The 14841-nt window shown below is 49.2% G+C and overlaps 1 protein-coding gene across 1 annotated transcript; it reads left to right on the forward strand.

The window, feature by feature from the left end:
* Positions 1–1034: 1034 nt before the first annotated feature.
* DNAJB13 (DnaJ heat shock protein family (Hsp40) member B13) lies at positions 1035–13219 on the forward strand (the record flags this gene model as incomplete). Its single annotated transcript, XM_080913102.1, has 8 exons — positions 1035–1102; positions 4730–4833; positions 5684–5845; positions 8877–9034; positions 9981–10094; positions 11829–11942; positions 12390–12466; positions 13029–13219. 8 exons carry the CDS (start codon positions 1035–1037, stop codon positions 13180–13182), a joined length of 951 nt encoding a protein of 316 aa, XP_080769228.1. The 3' UTR covers positions 13183–13219.
* Positions 13220–14841: the final 1622 nt, after the last annotated feature.

Here is a 14841-nt window from a genome sequence, read left to right on the forward strand (position 1 = left end):
ACCCTGTCTCAAAAACAAACAAACAAACAAACAAACAAATAAACAACAACAAAAAACCCACCACCACCAACAACAAAAACACATAAATAAATAATCAGCTAAATAAATTTGTTTTTAGGGGGGAAAAAAAGGCAAGAAAACAAACAAACAAGCTCTCACTAGGTAACTGCCGTGGTCCTAGTGATGATAAACTGAAACACGTGATGGTAAACAGTATGTTTGGAGGATAAATTTACTGTGCTAGGCTTGTAAAATCGAAGCTGCTTATAACTTGTATAGTCGTGAGAACATTGCTCCTACCTTGAATATACCAGGTGGGCTGGCCTGAGATGGATCACTTCCGGGTACAGTTAGGCCATTGTTTAAAAGCTGCTGATTGCTGTGAAACATTTCACCGGCTCTGCTAGTCATACAAGGTAATGGGTCACAAGATTAAACAGGCTAACTGCTAAGCTCTGCTTTTATGTGAAACGCCAGCTTGCTTGGATGGCTGCTACAAAATCAAAACTTGCCCACACCAGACACAATATGTTACTTTGGCTCCCCAAAATTATAACTTTGTGGATCTTTCCTTTACAATCCGTTGGCTAACAAAAGCCAGAGTCTTACCTAGAACTCTCTCTGGTTTGGTCCTGGTCATTTTTTTTTTTTTTTTAAATAAAGGCCTCGAATTTACTAAAACTGAGTCAGTGAATCTCTGACCGACCCCAGACCCACAACAAACTCATGTATATTAGGCAGCCTCAGGCCCACAATGTCTCTGTGTTGGGATTAAAGATGTTGCGCCACTACAACTGGCTTTGTTCTGAAGATTTTAAGTTAAAGGCGGTTGCTGTACTAAAAAAATAAGCAAAAAGGCGCTCGGGGACTCCAGTTTCTGAGCTGTGACCTTGCTATGAGCACTTCAGGGCCAGCTGTTCAAGATGAAAAGACTACAATTCCCAGGGTGCCACTGGTGGTTGTCAGTAGCAACCACAGAACGCAGAATAACAGAGGCTGGAGTCTGAGGAAAAACTGACCCCTTGCTACCAGCCATGGGGCTGGATTACTATGCTGTGCTTCAGGTCACTCGCAACTCAGAGGATGCCCAGATCAAGAAGGCGTAAGTGGGCGGGATCCTAGCCTGGCATGTGCAGAGGCAGCCCCACCCGGATGCCAGCCAAACAGTTTCCATGCAGTTTAGGGTAGGAAAGGGGCACCTCTCTCCTCTGTGTGCCCTATCTGACTTTGTGCTGGTCAGGACAGACTAAAAATTCAGACACACCCTTAGTGCACCAGTGGGCTTCCCGTGCCCAATACTCCTGTCCCTTAGCTAGCTCTTCTTGTGTCATGTTCGAATTCCTAGCTATGAAATGAGGACAAAGGACTATTTGGCCTTTATCCTGAGTCTCATGGAGAACCACAGGTGTGTGGACCAGAACTGACCTGGATAAGTGGATGTTACAGTTTTCGTTTTGGCCATCATATGGGTCTTTGTCACTGACTGATCCCTTGTCTCTGAACACCTCTGTCAAGTCTTCAGGAACATTGTGACAGTCTAGATATGGGTGAGATGGTACATGTCCGTAACCCCCAAATAGTGAGTCTGGTTAGCCTAAGCCACTGACAAGGCCCTGTTTGTAAAATTGTGTGTGTGTTTAGGGGGGCATCTAGGACAGAGGTCGGGCTATGTTTCAGAAATTTTTGATCTTTTAAAGCTTTTCTTTGAAAAGAAGTTTTGGGAAATTATTTATGGAACACTAATCTTCTGGAATGTGTATTGTTATAAAAGGGGATGTAGCCGGTGCCACAGACGCTTGTGTTGAGAGGTGAGGGGCTTCTAAGGAAGCTGTCCTAATAATAAAGCCAAAGGATGAGGCTTGAAGGAGGACTAAGACTGTAGTGGGCTGGAGAGGAGATGGTAAATTTGAAAATTAGTTGTATCATCAAAGGTATAAGGAAAAAAGAAAGCATCTGAGGCAACTGGAGGTTTGGGGGTACACTGGCTGGTTGTATGGAGCACACAGTGCTGTTCTGAGAGCCTTCTATCATTGCTTTGTTTAATCCTCACAGCGACCGCCATCGTCATCCCAGGGCTGTATATGACAAATGGAATCAGAAATCAGACTCTGTTCCTTCCTCCCTGGGACAGGTCTTGTGTGGACTGAAGGGGAGAGGATAAATGGGTGTCCAGTGGGGATGGAGAAATCAGATAAACTCACTAAACAATTGAGAACAATCCAGTGCAGTGTATGGTGTCACAGTTCAGGGCTTTCACTGGCCAGTGGGATTCATCAAAGGAATGGTTACCTTGGCGAATAGATAATCAGCCTGGTTACCAGAAGACCAACATGCTGGCTAGTTTTATGTCAACTTGACATAAGCTAGAGTCATTTGGGAAGAGAGAGTCTCATCTGAGAAAATGTCCCCACCATACTGACCTGTGGGTGAGGTGCATTTTTTAAATTGGTGATTGATGGGGGGAGAGCCCAGCCCATTGTGGGTAATGCCATCCCTGGGCTAGTGGTTCTGGGTGCTTTAAGAAAGCACGTTGAGCAAGCCACAGAGGGTAAGCCCATAAGCAGCAACCCTCCGTGGCCTCTGCATCAGCTCCTGCCTGCAGGTTCCTTCCTTGAGTTCCTGCTCTGCCTTCCTTTGACAATGGAGGGTTTGATTTGATTGCAGACCCATGAGAGACAATAAACCCCTCCAGCTGCTTTTGCTCATGGTGTTTAGTACAGCTGTAGAAACCCTAATACAGCAAGTACAACATACAACATACTGGAGCAATTCTACCTTTCTGAGCCTCAGCTTCTGGGGTGAGGGTTGGGGGGGTGTCCTGGCTCTGGGGAGGTGGACAAAGGCGGTGAATTTCGGAACTTCTGGGGCTGCCTGGGCAGTCAGCCTAGTCTACTTGGAGCGTTCCATGTCACTCACTGAAAGACTGTTAATAAGTGAGGTGGAGGGAACAGGAGAGGCGGTCCTCTGTCACAACCATCTGTCACAACGGTGTACTTCATATAATAAATAATTCTTTTTATTATATTTATATGTGTCCTCAGACACATATAATAAACACTTCATATAATAAATAATTCTTTTAAAAAAAGATTCCCAGCTGTGGCCCTGGGGGTGGTGGTAGTGGGAACGGAAGTCCTGTTTGGGCTCTGGACCTGGCGTGCCTGCAAGGCCTGGGAGAAGACAGTGGAGTACAGGGGTGGGGCACTGATGTCTGTGGCTCAGGGAAGTGGGCTGGTAGGAAATGGGCATCCGCTGTGTGGGAGATGAGCTCAGCCTGCAGACTGTGAAGTGAGAAAAGAAGCTACAGAACGCCAGACAGACGCCTGAGTGCCAGGGCGGAGCAGGAGCCCTGATCAGACCCAGCAGGGGCTGCGTGGGGTCAGACTGGGACAGAGTGACTGGAGGTTTCCTTTTACATTCCCTGCCATCCCCTGCAGTGGCGGCAGGTTCCCTTGGCCTCCTCCAAAAGGAGAGGAAAGCAAGAAGATTGAGCAGGGCAAGCGGTTTCAGTGCTTACGTCACAGTCCCCTTCCTATGGGCCCTCTCCAGAGGACTCGGATCTCCTAACTGGTCATGTGTACATCTTTCAGGGTTCAGTACAGCTCCCCGTTCCCTCACTCCGTAGATCCACGGAAGTCAGCATGCCCTTCCCCGAGCATGATTACCTTTTGTGGCGGTCTCCTTCCTGCGCCTTGATAAATGATCCCTTTGTTAAACTTTACTGTGTATCCTCAGATGCTGCAGTCACCCCCCTCCCCCGCGCGCCAGGAACAGTGGCGGGATGGCAGATATGTAAGTGGGGCAAGAACGAGCCCAGAGGTGGAAGAGAGTGTCAGGGCCTGGTGGGACCCGAGGGCCGGGCAAGCACCTGAGAAACCTGTGTCAGACATGGTCCTCTCCAAAGTAGACACCAAGTGTGCTCAGTGTACGTGGGAACCGATTCTGGGAAAAACAGCAGTGTAGGCCCCAGACCCGTGACTAGAAAGGAAAGGAGGCGTTTGGTAGGGGAGCTAAGTGTGGGCTGTCCGGGAGTCTTGAAATCAAGTAGGTAGAGGATGCTGTGGTTTGAATAGGAAGTGTTCACTGGTTAAAGACTTCGTTCCTTGCAGGCTGTGCCAGTGAGAAACCACTGGCTCAGGAGGGTGTAAATGTCATCATTAATTTATCAATCAACCAATCAATGAATGGGCTAATCCCTTCATATTGGAATGAGCTCTTACAAGGTAGGGGTCCCCAGCCCCCACTCTGTTTCTCTTTTCTTCCCTTTCCCTCCCCTCTTGTGTCCCCATTTCCCCCTTTCTCCTCTCCACTCCCCTCTCTACTCTTTTCTCCCTTTCCTCTCCCACTTCTCTTTCTGTCTGTCCTTCCTGGCTGCCACGAGCTGAGCAGCTTGGCTCCTTTTGTCACAGTGACAAGAAGCTAACCTGGGGGTGTTCTGTGTTTCGCAGGTGGACCATCGCTGAATCCCTGCTGTATTTAGGTCTCAGCTGTGACAGCTAAGGGGACAAGCAGGCATAGGACAGATGCCTAGAGAGCAGCTGTCCTGGCTGCGGGCCAACTGTGCTTTCTACCTCAGGTTCTCTTCTAAGAGATCCAAGCAACTCACCCCACTGACACCTGTGCCTCGCTCTCTGGTTCATAACAAAGCTAGAAAGCAGAGCCAACCCCAGCCACGCTCTAGCCTCAGAAGTAGGTCAGAGGCAAAGGCTTGCTCTCCTCCCTCCTCTAGGTACCGGAAACTTGCCCTGAAGAACCACCCACTGAAGTCAAATGAGCCAACCGCACCTGAAATATTCAAGCAAATAGCAGAAGCCTATGATGTGCTGAGCGACCGTGAGTGATGGTGGGCCACCCCCCCCCATTCAGAGCATCCCCCAAGTGTCTAGACTGTCGGGCTTTCTGCAGAGACAGTAGAGAGTAAGAAACCATCCTCCCTCCCGGCACCTAGACAAACGAAGGGCAAAGCAGGCCTCTAAAGTCAGGTGGATGGCTTATCACCCACCCAGCCAAGGCAGTAAGAGTCAGGGCAGGTTCCTCTGTCTCCAGCTGGCAAAGGAACCTGTCTGACGCTTGGAGGAGGATGCCGGCTGCATCCTTGAACAGAGGGCTGAGGTGGAGCAGATGCTCTGATTTATTTTCCCAGACTGTCTTTAGGGACAGCAGAAGCAGAGGCCAAGGGGAAGCATAGAGCCATCAGACCTCCCCCTTTGGGAATCAGCTGTGTGGGATGAGGGTGACTCACTCACTCCTCAGCGAAGAACAGCTGCTCGGCTGGCTTCTCTAGAGCACACTGTCTTGGGGTCTGTAATTGCGGCTGCTGTTTGTTAGGACAGCTGGACTGTGGCTTCTCCAGCCCCAACTATTCAGGATTTGGACGTTTCCGAGCTCAGAACTGTTAAGATTTTAGAATCTTACACTTCTCTCCCAAGACTGAGCTAAGTCAAACCCAGTATGTACCTGACCCTCAGTCTCTCAATTCTTCTCTAAAGCCCAAGCCGGGCAGGTTTTTCCCATCGCTTTTCTGGGCTCACACAGAGCGACACTGACCCTCTCCCTCCCAGAGACGTCTAGCCTGCAGGAGATGAGGCCGTCCTTGTCCTCACCTCTCCCAGCCTTCTCGCTACCTCTGTCTCTCCAGCCACTTTAGCCCGGGAGCCCTCCCCATGGTCACTTTTATCCACAGCCGTGAAGCGAGGCATCTATGACAAGTTTGGCGAGGAAGGCCTGAAGGGCGGGATTCCTCTGGAGTTTGGGTCTCAGACTCCATGGACAACAGGCTACGTCTTCCATGGCAACCCTGACAAAGTGTTCCACGAGTTTTTTGGAGGAGACAACCCCTTCAGTGGTAAGAATCTACCACACTCCTTTCCTTACCGGGAAAGAACACAGCTACAGAAGATGCCTTTCTTGTTGGCAAGGTTTGGTTGCCCTTTATTTATTTTTTCTGCTTTACTGTTATTTTATTCTCGAGACAGGTTTCCCAGGCCAGCCAATGCTTAGACAAGGTTGACCTTGAACTCCTGATCCCCCTGCCTCACAATTGCTGGAATTATAGGCATGTGCCACTACACCCGGTTTTCTTTCTTTCTTCTTTCTTTTTAAAATTTTAGACTTGTTTACATTATGTGCATGACAGTTTTGCCTGTATAGATGTGCACACATGTGTGCCTGGTAACCAAGGAGGTCAGAAGACATCAGATCTCCTGGAGCTAGAATTAGGGTTCTCTGCAAAGGCAACAAGTGCTCTTAACCACTGAGCCATCTCTGTACCCTCTTTGGCTTGGTCTCATTCTGTAGGGAAGACCAAACTCACTTTGTAATCCAGCTGGCTTTGAACTCGTGGCAATACTCCTGCCTTAGCCTCCCAAGTACTAGGATTACAGATGTGAGTCACCACACCAGCCTGGTTTTGTCTCTTTAAGAAGTAAACAGAGGGTTAGAGAGATGGCTCAGTGGCTTTGGAAGAGAGCCCTGGCTGCTCTTCCAAAGGTCCTGAGTTCAATTTCCAGCAACTACATGGCTCACAGCCATCTGGAATGGGGTCTGATGCCCTCTTCTGGCCTGCAGGTGTACATGCAGACAGAGCATTCATTTATATAAAATTAATCTTTAAGGAAAAAAAAAAGGAAACAGAGAACTCGGAGAGAAAAAGGATTGTTTGTTTATCTGAGGCAGGGTCTCATTCTGTAGCCCAAACTAGCCTCACATTCTCCATGCTCCCAACCAAGTGCTGGTATCACACATGCAAATGACCACACCAAAACAGGATTTATTGAAGAATATTCTAACCCTCCACTTCATTTCCTCTCCTAGACACAGCCACTCACTGTTAACATCCTCCAAAGACCTTCCAAAAATCTCTGTCTTTAAAAACATTCTGTGGTGCTGAGCATTGAAATGGAGATACATTGTGTAGTTTAGGTCCGAGGTTCTCAGCCTGTGGGTCATGACTTCCTTACAAACCTCTATCTTTAAGAAATGTTTGTGCTTTGACTGGTAACAATAGCAAAATGGCAGTTATGAAGTAGCAATGCAATGAGGCTATGCTGGGGTCTCCATGGCATGAGGAACTGTTAGAGAACCACCTAGCTAGGCAAAGACTCTTATCATGGAACTACCTTGTCCCTGTCCCGCGCAACCGTCTCGCCAGCAAGAATGACGCAGCACACAAAATAGGATTCTTCTGCGGTAAAGCTTTAATGCTCTCGAGAGGCAGAGCATAAGCTTACATCAAGTAGAAGCGAAGACCCCGAACTATCTAGCCCGTCCCCTTATATAGGAATCAGTCCTCGCCTTGGACGTGGAGCCCCCTGATTGGTTGAAACTCATCAGGCCATATGATGCCACAGGAGAGGCAGAGCTCAAGGAGTGGAAAGTTACCCAGAGCGTGCGCACATGACTTGTTTACTGCTAACTCCAGCCGGATGTCAGCGCCATCTTGTAATGGAGAATGTGCAGGCAGTGCCCCACACTACCTCCTTGCCTCCCCCTCCCCCCCTTTTTTTTTTTTAAAAAAAGGAAACTTCACTATATCTATTTAGTGTGTGCAGATGGGAGGTCACCCTCAGGAGTCCGATTGGTGAAAGTGCCTTCACTTGCTGAGCTATGACACTGGCTCCTAGCGGTCATGTCTGAAGCCACCGCACATTCCCAGGTGTTGCTGTTCACTTCACCATCTAGCTTGTCACATGTATTCTGTGGCATCGGCCTGGAGAGACAGGGTGCATAGCAGATACCTCTGACTCTAAAGCCTACAAAGGGGCCCACATCTAGCAATATAGCATAGTGACCAAGGGCAGAGATCCTGGGGTACCAGTCCCAACTTCATTACTCTCTAGCTATGGAACTGGGAGCATTTTGTTGGCCTCTCTGGGCCATAAAGTAAGGGCGAAAGTCCCTGAGTGCAGATCCTGATTCACAGCGGGCTTTCCCAAAGGCTTAGCTGTTTCTCAAATTGATGCTATAGGGCAGGATAAGCCCCATGCCACAGAATAAAATACCAAGATTTGAAAGATTACAGTACTCCAAGCAGACCTGAACGGCATCCTCCTCTTCCTCCTCTTCCCCACCCCCCTCTGCTATCAGGTTAAGGCAAGGGCATCAGACGGAGAGCAGGCACAGGTAGATGAAGTTGAGGAAAGGGGCTTGGGACATGATGTCGATCACTCACAACTACCACAAACCAGCCCAAATCCTTCTTTATATCAGCTTGTAACTCCAGAGAGCTTGAGTCTGGGTTGTCCAGGATGGTCGTGGGAAAGGACAGAGGGTGGTCAGTAGGGTCTGGGGAAGGGCCGAGTGGCCTGGCTGTTCTGATCCGCTCTGCCCGAATGGCATCTTCTCTGCACTACCAGGACCCACCACTTAGAGCGATGCCTCAATTTGTTCACACAGCGGGAGCTGCCAGCACCTCACCCTGTGGGAGTCCCAGAGAAACACTGGGACCTGGCAAGGGCTGGAGATTACTGGTCTGCACCTAAGAGTAGCTTCTTGAAGCCAAGTGTGGTAGCTCGACGTGTAACCCCAGCATCGAGGCGGCTGGGGCATGAGGATTGCCCTGAATTCAAGGCTCAAAACAAGATGGAACAAAACAGATAGCCCCTTAGTCCATGGGTCTGAGAGGTGGAAATGCTGGGCTGAACCTTATTCTTAGGGCACTGAAGAGGGCCAAGGGAATACAGGGGTGTGTGTATGTGTCTGTCTGTCTCTTTGTGTGTGTGTGTCTGCATGTGTGTCTGTGTGTCTCTGTGTGTGTCTGTGTGTTGTTTGTGTATCTGTGTGAGCCTCTGTGTGTTGTCTGTGTATCTGTGTGTGTGTCTATCTGTCTGATCTGTCTTGGACATCATTTCTGTTACTTACCCTCCCGTCTCTTTCAGAATTTTTTGATGCAGAAGGAAGTGATATAGATTTGAATTTTGGGGGGCTTCGGGGCCGAGGAGTCCAGAAACAAGACCCTCCAATTGAGCGAGACCTCTATTTGTCCCTTGAGGACTTATTCTTTGGCTGTACCAAAAAAATTAAGATCTCCCGAAGGGTGAGTACTTAGCTTGTTCCTCTTAACCAGCACCTCTACAAACCTCTCTGTCAGGTTCCCCTCCCCCAACAGGAAAACTTTGCAATTTTTCTGATGGAATCATGGGATCTTAGGTCAAAAAACTCAGCAATTTTAGACTTTAGAGTTTAGAGTCTGAGATTTAAAATGAATAATAAAAGGATTCAGCCTTTTTTTTTTTCCTGGTACGGAAATCACCTCTGCAGCTACCTAATGGGTGCAAGATCTTTCTCTTCCCAGTCCAGCCCTACCCTTGTGGAAAGTGGAGACATGGGTGTAGAAAGAGTCTACTAAGAATTTTACTCCAGGGCATTACAGACCACACCCCAAAGACTGTGTACTTTGGCCAAAGGGTGGGCATGAATGTGGGCTGGCACAGTCTCTAAGGTGACAGCTTAGAGAATATCCTTGTGAAAAGTTGCTACAACATTCAGTCCTTGGCCTGACCCCGGCCTGTGGTTCAGCCTTCTTCTTCCCCTCTGCTTGGGGGAGATACCCACTGTGGCCGTGCCGTCCAAAGGTGACACTGTGGGCTCTTGGGGTTGTAGGCACAATGTAGGAGGATGCTTGTGACCAGCCTTCTCTTCTCTATCAACCAATAACTTCCTAGAAACTGAAGTCTGGGGTCTCTTGTGGTCTTGTAATAGACACTGAGGGGGAGTAGGGTAGGGAGGGAGGACTTTGGGATTAGGGCCAGGCTTCTGAGACTTGGAGAAAGGCACCTTTCACTGTGTTCTTGTTGGTGTCCAGGGCTTGGGGTGACTGGTGTCTTGAGGACATGCTTGCCTTGGAGAGTCATAAGCTCTAAGACCCAATGGCAGCAGGACAGGAGTGGGAATGATTCTAGTCCCCATCACTATGGGAACTGAGTACACTCCACAGAACCTGTCCCCTGAGATAACTCCCCATCCTTACCCTGTCACCATAGGTACTAAATGAAGACAGGTATTCCTCTACCATCAAGGACAAGATTCTGACCATCGACGTGAGGCCTGGGTGGAGGCAGGGCACACGCATCACCTTTGAGAAGGAAGGGGACCAGGTGAGAGGGAGAGAGACTGGCCCAGGTCAGTCACCAGGTTCAGGTTCAGGTAGTGGGAGGACCGAGAAGGAAGGAGCCTGTATTTTTTCCTTCCCTACAAGCTCTAGAGTAGGATGGTCCCTAGAGTCCTAGGGACAGAGCGTCCCAATGCTTCTGTGAACTCAGGTTGGGGATCACTACCATTTTACACACTGGGAAAACCGAGGCCCCAAGATGGAAGAAATTTGCTCAAGATATGAACACAAAAAGCTGAAAGAAGGGCCTGGGGAGATGACCCGATATTACCCAAGGATGGAGACCTGGACTTGATCCCCAGTACCACTGGCAGGCTACACACCCCTGTGATCCCAGTGCTAGAGAGGCAGAGACAGAGGATCTTTGGGTTTACTGATCAGCCTGTCTAGCTGAATTGATGGGCTCTAGGGTTAGGAGAGATCTTGTCTGGAAAATAAAATTGAGAGCAATTGTCAATTTGTTGCCTCTCCCCCACAGTGAACACACACACACACACACACAGTTGAACACACACAGTGAAACACACACACACATGCACACACAGTTAAACACACACACATACATACATACACACAGTTGAACACACACAGTGAAGCACACACACACATACACACACAGTTGAACACACACAGTAAAACACACACATGCACACACAGTGAAACACACACAGTGAAGGACACACACACGCACAAACAGTGAAACACACACATACACACACACACACACACACACACACACACACACACGCCTGGCAGGAGAACTCAGTTTCCCCTCCAGTGTCCTTCCAGTTTTCCTTGGTGCAAGTCTGAAGAAAGCCCAAGGAGAAAGATGTTCAGAAGCTTTCTTTTAATTAATAACAATATTAAATTAAAATACCCGTGGAAGCATTGTTATTGTACTGGGATCCTGAGTCCTTACATGCTGACAAGAAACAGGAATGGGGAGCTCAGAGCAAAGAGAGATGGATTCCCTTGCCCAGACCTGTTCCTTTCTTACCTGGAAAACACCTGCTACCAACAAAAATGCTTCAAACTCGGTCATTGTGAGCCACAGCAACTCAGTAGGCTGAGGCAGGGGAATCACTGAACTTAGGAGTTCTTCAAGTTCAGCCTGGGTGACAGTGAATTTCAGGCTAGTCTGGCTACAGAGTGAGACCCTGTCATAAGCAAGCGAGAAGTCAGGCAAGCAAATAGATATCCAGCACCAACATCTTCCTCTCTGGCCAGCTTTTCCCAACCTCCCGACATGGCCCAGGGCCTCCTCAGAGCCCAGCCTCTGGGCCTCCCCTTGACTGGGCCTTAGCTTACTATTTTTGACTATATGGCTATTTCTGACCTTCTGACTATTTCTTATCCCGGGAGCAGCAGCTGCTCTTGCTTTTCAGTGGCCAGAAGAGAGGTCAGAGCTCACTGAAGTGAAGAACTCACTTCTGAGTTTCTGTTAGGCAGAGAAGTTGTCTGACCCCAGCTCAGGGCCCAGCTATCCCTTGAGGAAGCCCCTGCCCCGTGCCACTGAATACATTCTTTTTGAGCATGCTCAGTAGAGAAGTACTTTGGGGGTGGGAAGTAATCCAGGGAAGCTTCTCTAGGGTGTGGCCCTAAGCCACACTGAATGACCCCTCTAGAAAACTGGGCCCTAATACTCCATTGCACGGTGAAGACCTGGAGACAAGTTATAAGCAATAAACCTGTTTGTTACCCTTTGGCTCTCCCTGCCTAGGGCCCCAACATTATCCCGGCGGATATCATCTTTATTGTAAAGGAGAAGCTGCACCCTCGCTTCCGCAGGGAGAATGACAACCTCTTCTTCGTGTACCCCATTCCTTTGGGCAAGGTGAGTGGGTACAGAAGGACATGGGGGCCCAGAATGAACCCAACTTGCAGTAGCTCCGACTTCATCGCTTCTCTCCTAGCCAGCTTTGACCAGTCCCGTGTCTCTCTCCCTGCCCACCTCATCTTTCCACATAGCCCTGGTCCTGCTGCTGTCCCCACATTGTCAACATGTCCAGGTGGCTCTCCTCATTCTTTGCACTTCAGGTCTCAGGGTGAGCATACAGGTTGGGGCATTTCCACACCTGCCCACCTCACCCTAGAGCTGCTGCCCCTACTATGTGGCAACATTCTGAGCCTGTCATCCCTGCCTCTCAAAGGCCTCACGCTGTCATCACGGAACTGTCCAGCTTAGGGTGGGAACCCAAATAGACCCCCAAGCGCCTCCTAAATAGAATGGCTGTGGTGATGTTCTGTAAATCCCTCTTTCACCCCACCCCCTCCCCGCCAGGCCCTTACCTGCTGCACTGTGGAGGTGAAAACCCTTGACGACCGGCTGCTCAACATCCCCATCAACGACATTGTCCAGTGAGTCTGCCTGCCTTGTCCTCAAGTAGTCACAAGAAAGGATGGACTGAGACTTGGCGGGGCTGTGCAGTCTGCCGCCAAATAGGATTTCCCTGGGAACCCAGCCTGGGATTCAAATCCACCAGCCTCTGCCTGAGCTGTGGGCTGTGTTCACCCTACAGGGGGATTGCCTTTCTCTAACCCATGGGAAGCCCCTGTATTGTCCCGAGAACCCCAGTGTTGGTCAATCTCTTGCCTTCATCCCACAAATTTTTATCAGAGCATGGAACAGTAGCTCCCAAGTCTCAGAGAAGGGAAGCTTTGCTTCCTAGCTCCCTAGGAATTATGCAGTTCTGGAGGTCAGCCAGCAGGGCATTTACTTTGAGCAAGGGTTTCTAGGAGTGTTGTATTTGGAACAAGACATTATCTCCTTATCTCTCTCCCACCCATTCTGGTGTATGACCTGGCCATTAGTAAGCTGTAATAATGGCCCATTCCTACAGTTCTGTGAGCTAGGGTGGTGTGCACCCATGGGTACCGCTGAGTCTTCCGTGCTCCTTCCTTTCTCCTTTCCTTACCTCAGCCCTAAGTACTTCAAGATGGTGCCAGGTGAAGGGATGCCACTGCCTGAGAACCCCACCAAGAAGGGAGACCTCTTCATCTTCTTTGACATCCAGTTCCCCACCTGCCTCACACCCCAGAAGAAACAGATGCTGCGCCAGGCACTGCTCACCTAGTTTTGGGGGACAGGGACAGGGACGGAGAGCGATGGCTGGGCCTTGCCTGTTCCTACCCACTCAACTCCCACAGCCTGTGAAGATGGGGAGGCATGAGATCTCAGGTTGATATAATAAAGATTCCTTTCCTATCCTCTAGCTATGACAGAAAGTGAGTTGGAGGGATGCTTCCTGCAGGACCCAAAAAGCCAGGCACCTGGGGCCCCATTTTGACTTCCTAGGCATGGATTGTTCTCTGAGGCTTCAGAGTCTCTTGCTTCCATCTTGGCACTATGAGGCAGGACTACGTGACCTCTAGGGTCTCTGTGCTCTTGACAGCTCACAGCATATATCTTTAGAGGGAATCATGTGTGTGGACTGTGCCGTCTTGAGAAATACAGACAGGTAAAACAGAGCACAGGAAGAGACAGCACTTGTCCCAGCACTCCCGTGCCCATGGCTTAGCTGCCATTAGAACCTTAGGCTGCTCTATGTAGGCTCACCATCTTTAGTTAAGAGTCACACCCAGAACACAGTGCCAGAAGAGCTCTGGTCTCTGCCTCCGGTTCCTTGTCTATGAAATGGGTTTCAAGCTGCTTCTGGGCCAGTAGTGTGGGAGGCATGGGCACTTGAGCTCCTGACTCCTGCACTGGCTACTGACCTTGTTAGTGGAGCTAACAACCTCCTGCAGGTAGAAGACTGGGGCCACCGGTGTGAACATGCTTGGCAGACTCATGGTTAGATTATAGGGAGGGCCACAGCATCATTGCCTGGTGGCCTGGAGGTCCAGCTTCCGGGCCTACACCCATGCCTTTAAGGTCAACGACACTGTGTTCGTCCTCCATGCTAAGGAGCCTGCCCTGCCTGGGGTTTGAGTTTGGGCTGTGACTGGGTCTAGGGTTGTGGGCAGCAATCAGGTTCGGTGTCTTCTGACATAGGAAAAAAACAAACAAAAAGCCCAGATTGTCCACATTGTTTAGAATCCTGCCATTCAAAGTGTCTCACTAGTTTAAGATATTTCCTTTTAAAAAAATTTTTTTCTTTTTCTGAAACAGTCCTGGCTATTCTGGAACTTGCTTTGCAGACCCACCCGTCTCTACGTATTGAGATTTAAAGCATGCACCCTCAGACCCAGCTTTTGCCCTTTTACCTTTTGAGGCTGGGTTTCCAGTAGCTGAGATTGACCTTGAACCTCTGACCCTCCTGCCTCAGCATCCCGCATGCTGAGATTATAAGCATGTGTCACCGTGAACAGTTAAAAGGTTTTGTTTTTTAAAGTGGAAATGCAGCTCTTGGCAAGCATTTTACTTTTGAACACATTTCAGTCTTGTCCCCAAACCCTTGGGATCAAGTTATCCTATTGCCTGAGGCCATTTTGAACTGTCCTGAAGTCAGCAACAGAAAAGCCCTGATAGAGGGCCAAACATGGTGGTGCACACCTTTAATCCCAGCACTTGGGAGGTGGATACAGGTATGTTTCATCTGACAAGCTTGGTCTGCCAAAACCCCAGGGATAAAGACTCTGGGCCTGGGGCTCCAGGAAACATCTCACAGTAACAGTCAAGTGTAGGCCCTCAGATTCCTGGGCAAGTCACTTCATTTCTTTAGGACCTTTTTTTCAGAATAAAGTTATTTTGCCTGCATTTGTTACTGTGCAGATACACGCATGCAGTGTCCTCA

Source organism: Micromys minutus (genome assembly GCF_963924665.1).
Source record: "Micromys minutus genome assembly, chromosome: 2".
Taxonomy (NCBI): domain Eukaryota; kingdom Metazoa; phylum Chordata; class Mammalia; order Rodentia; family Muridae; genus Micromys; species Micromys minutus.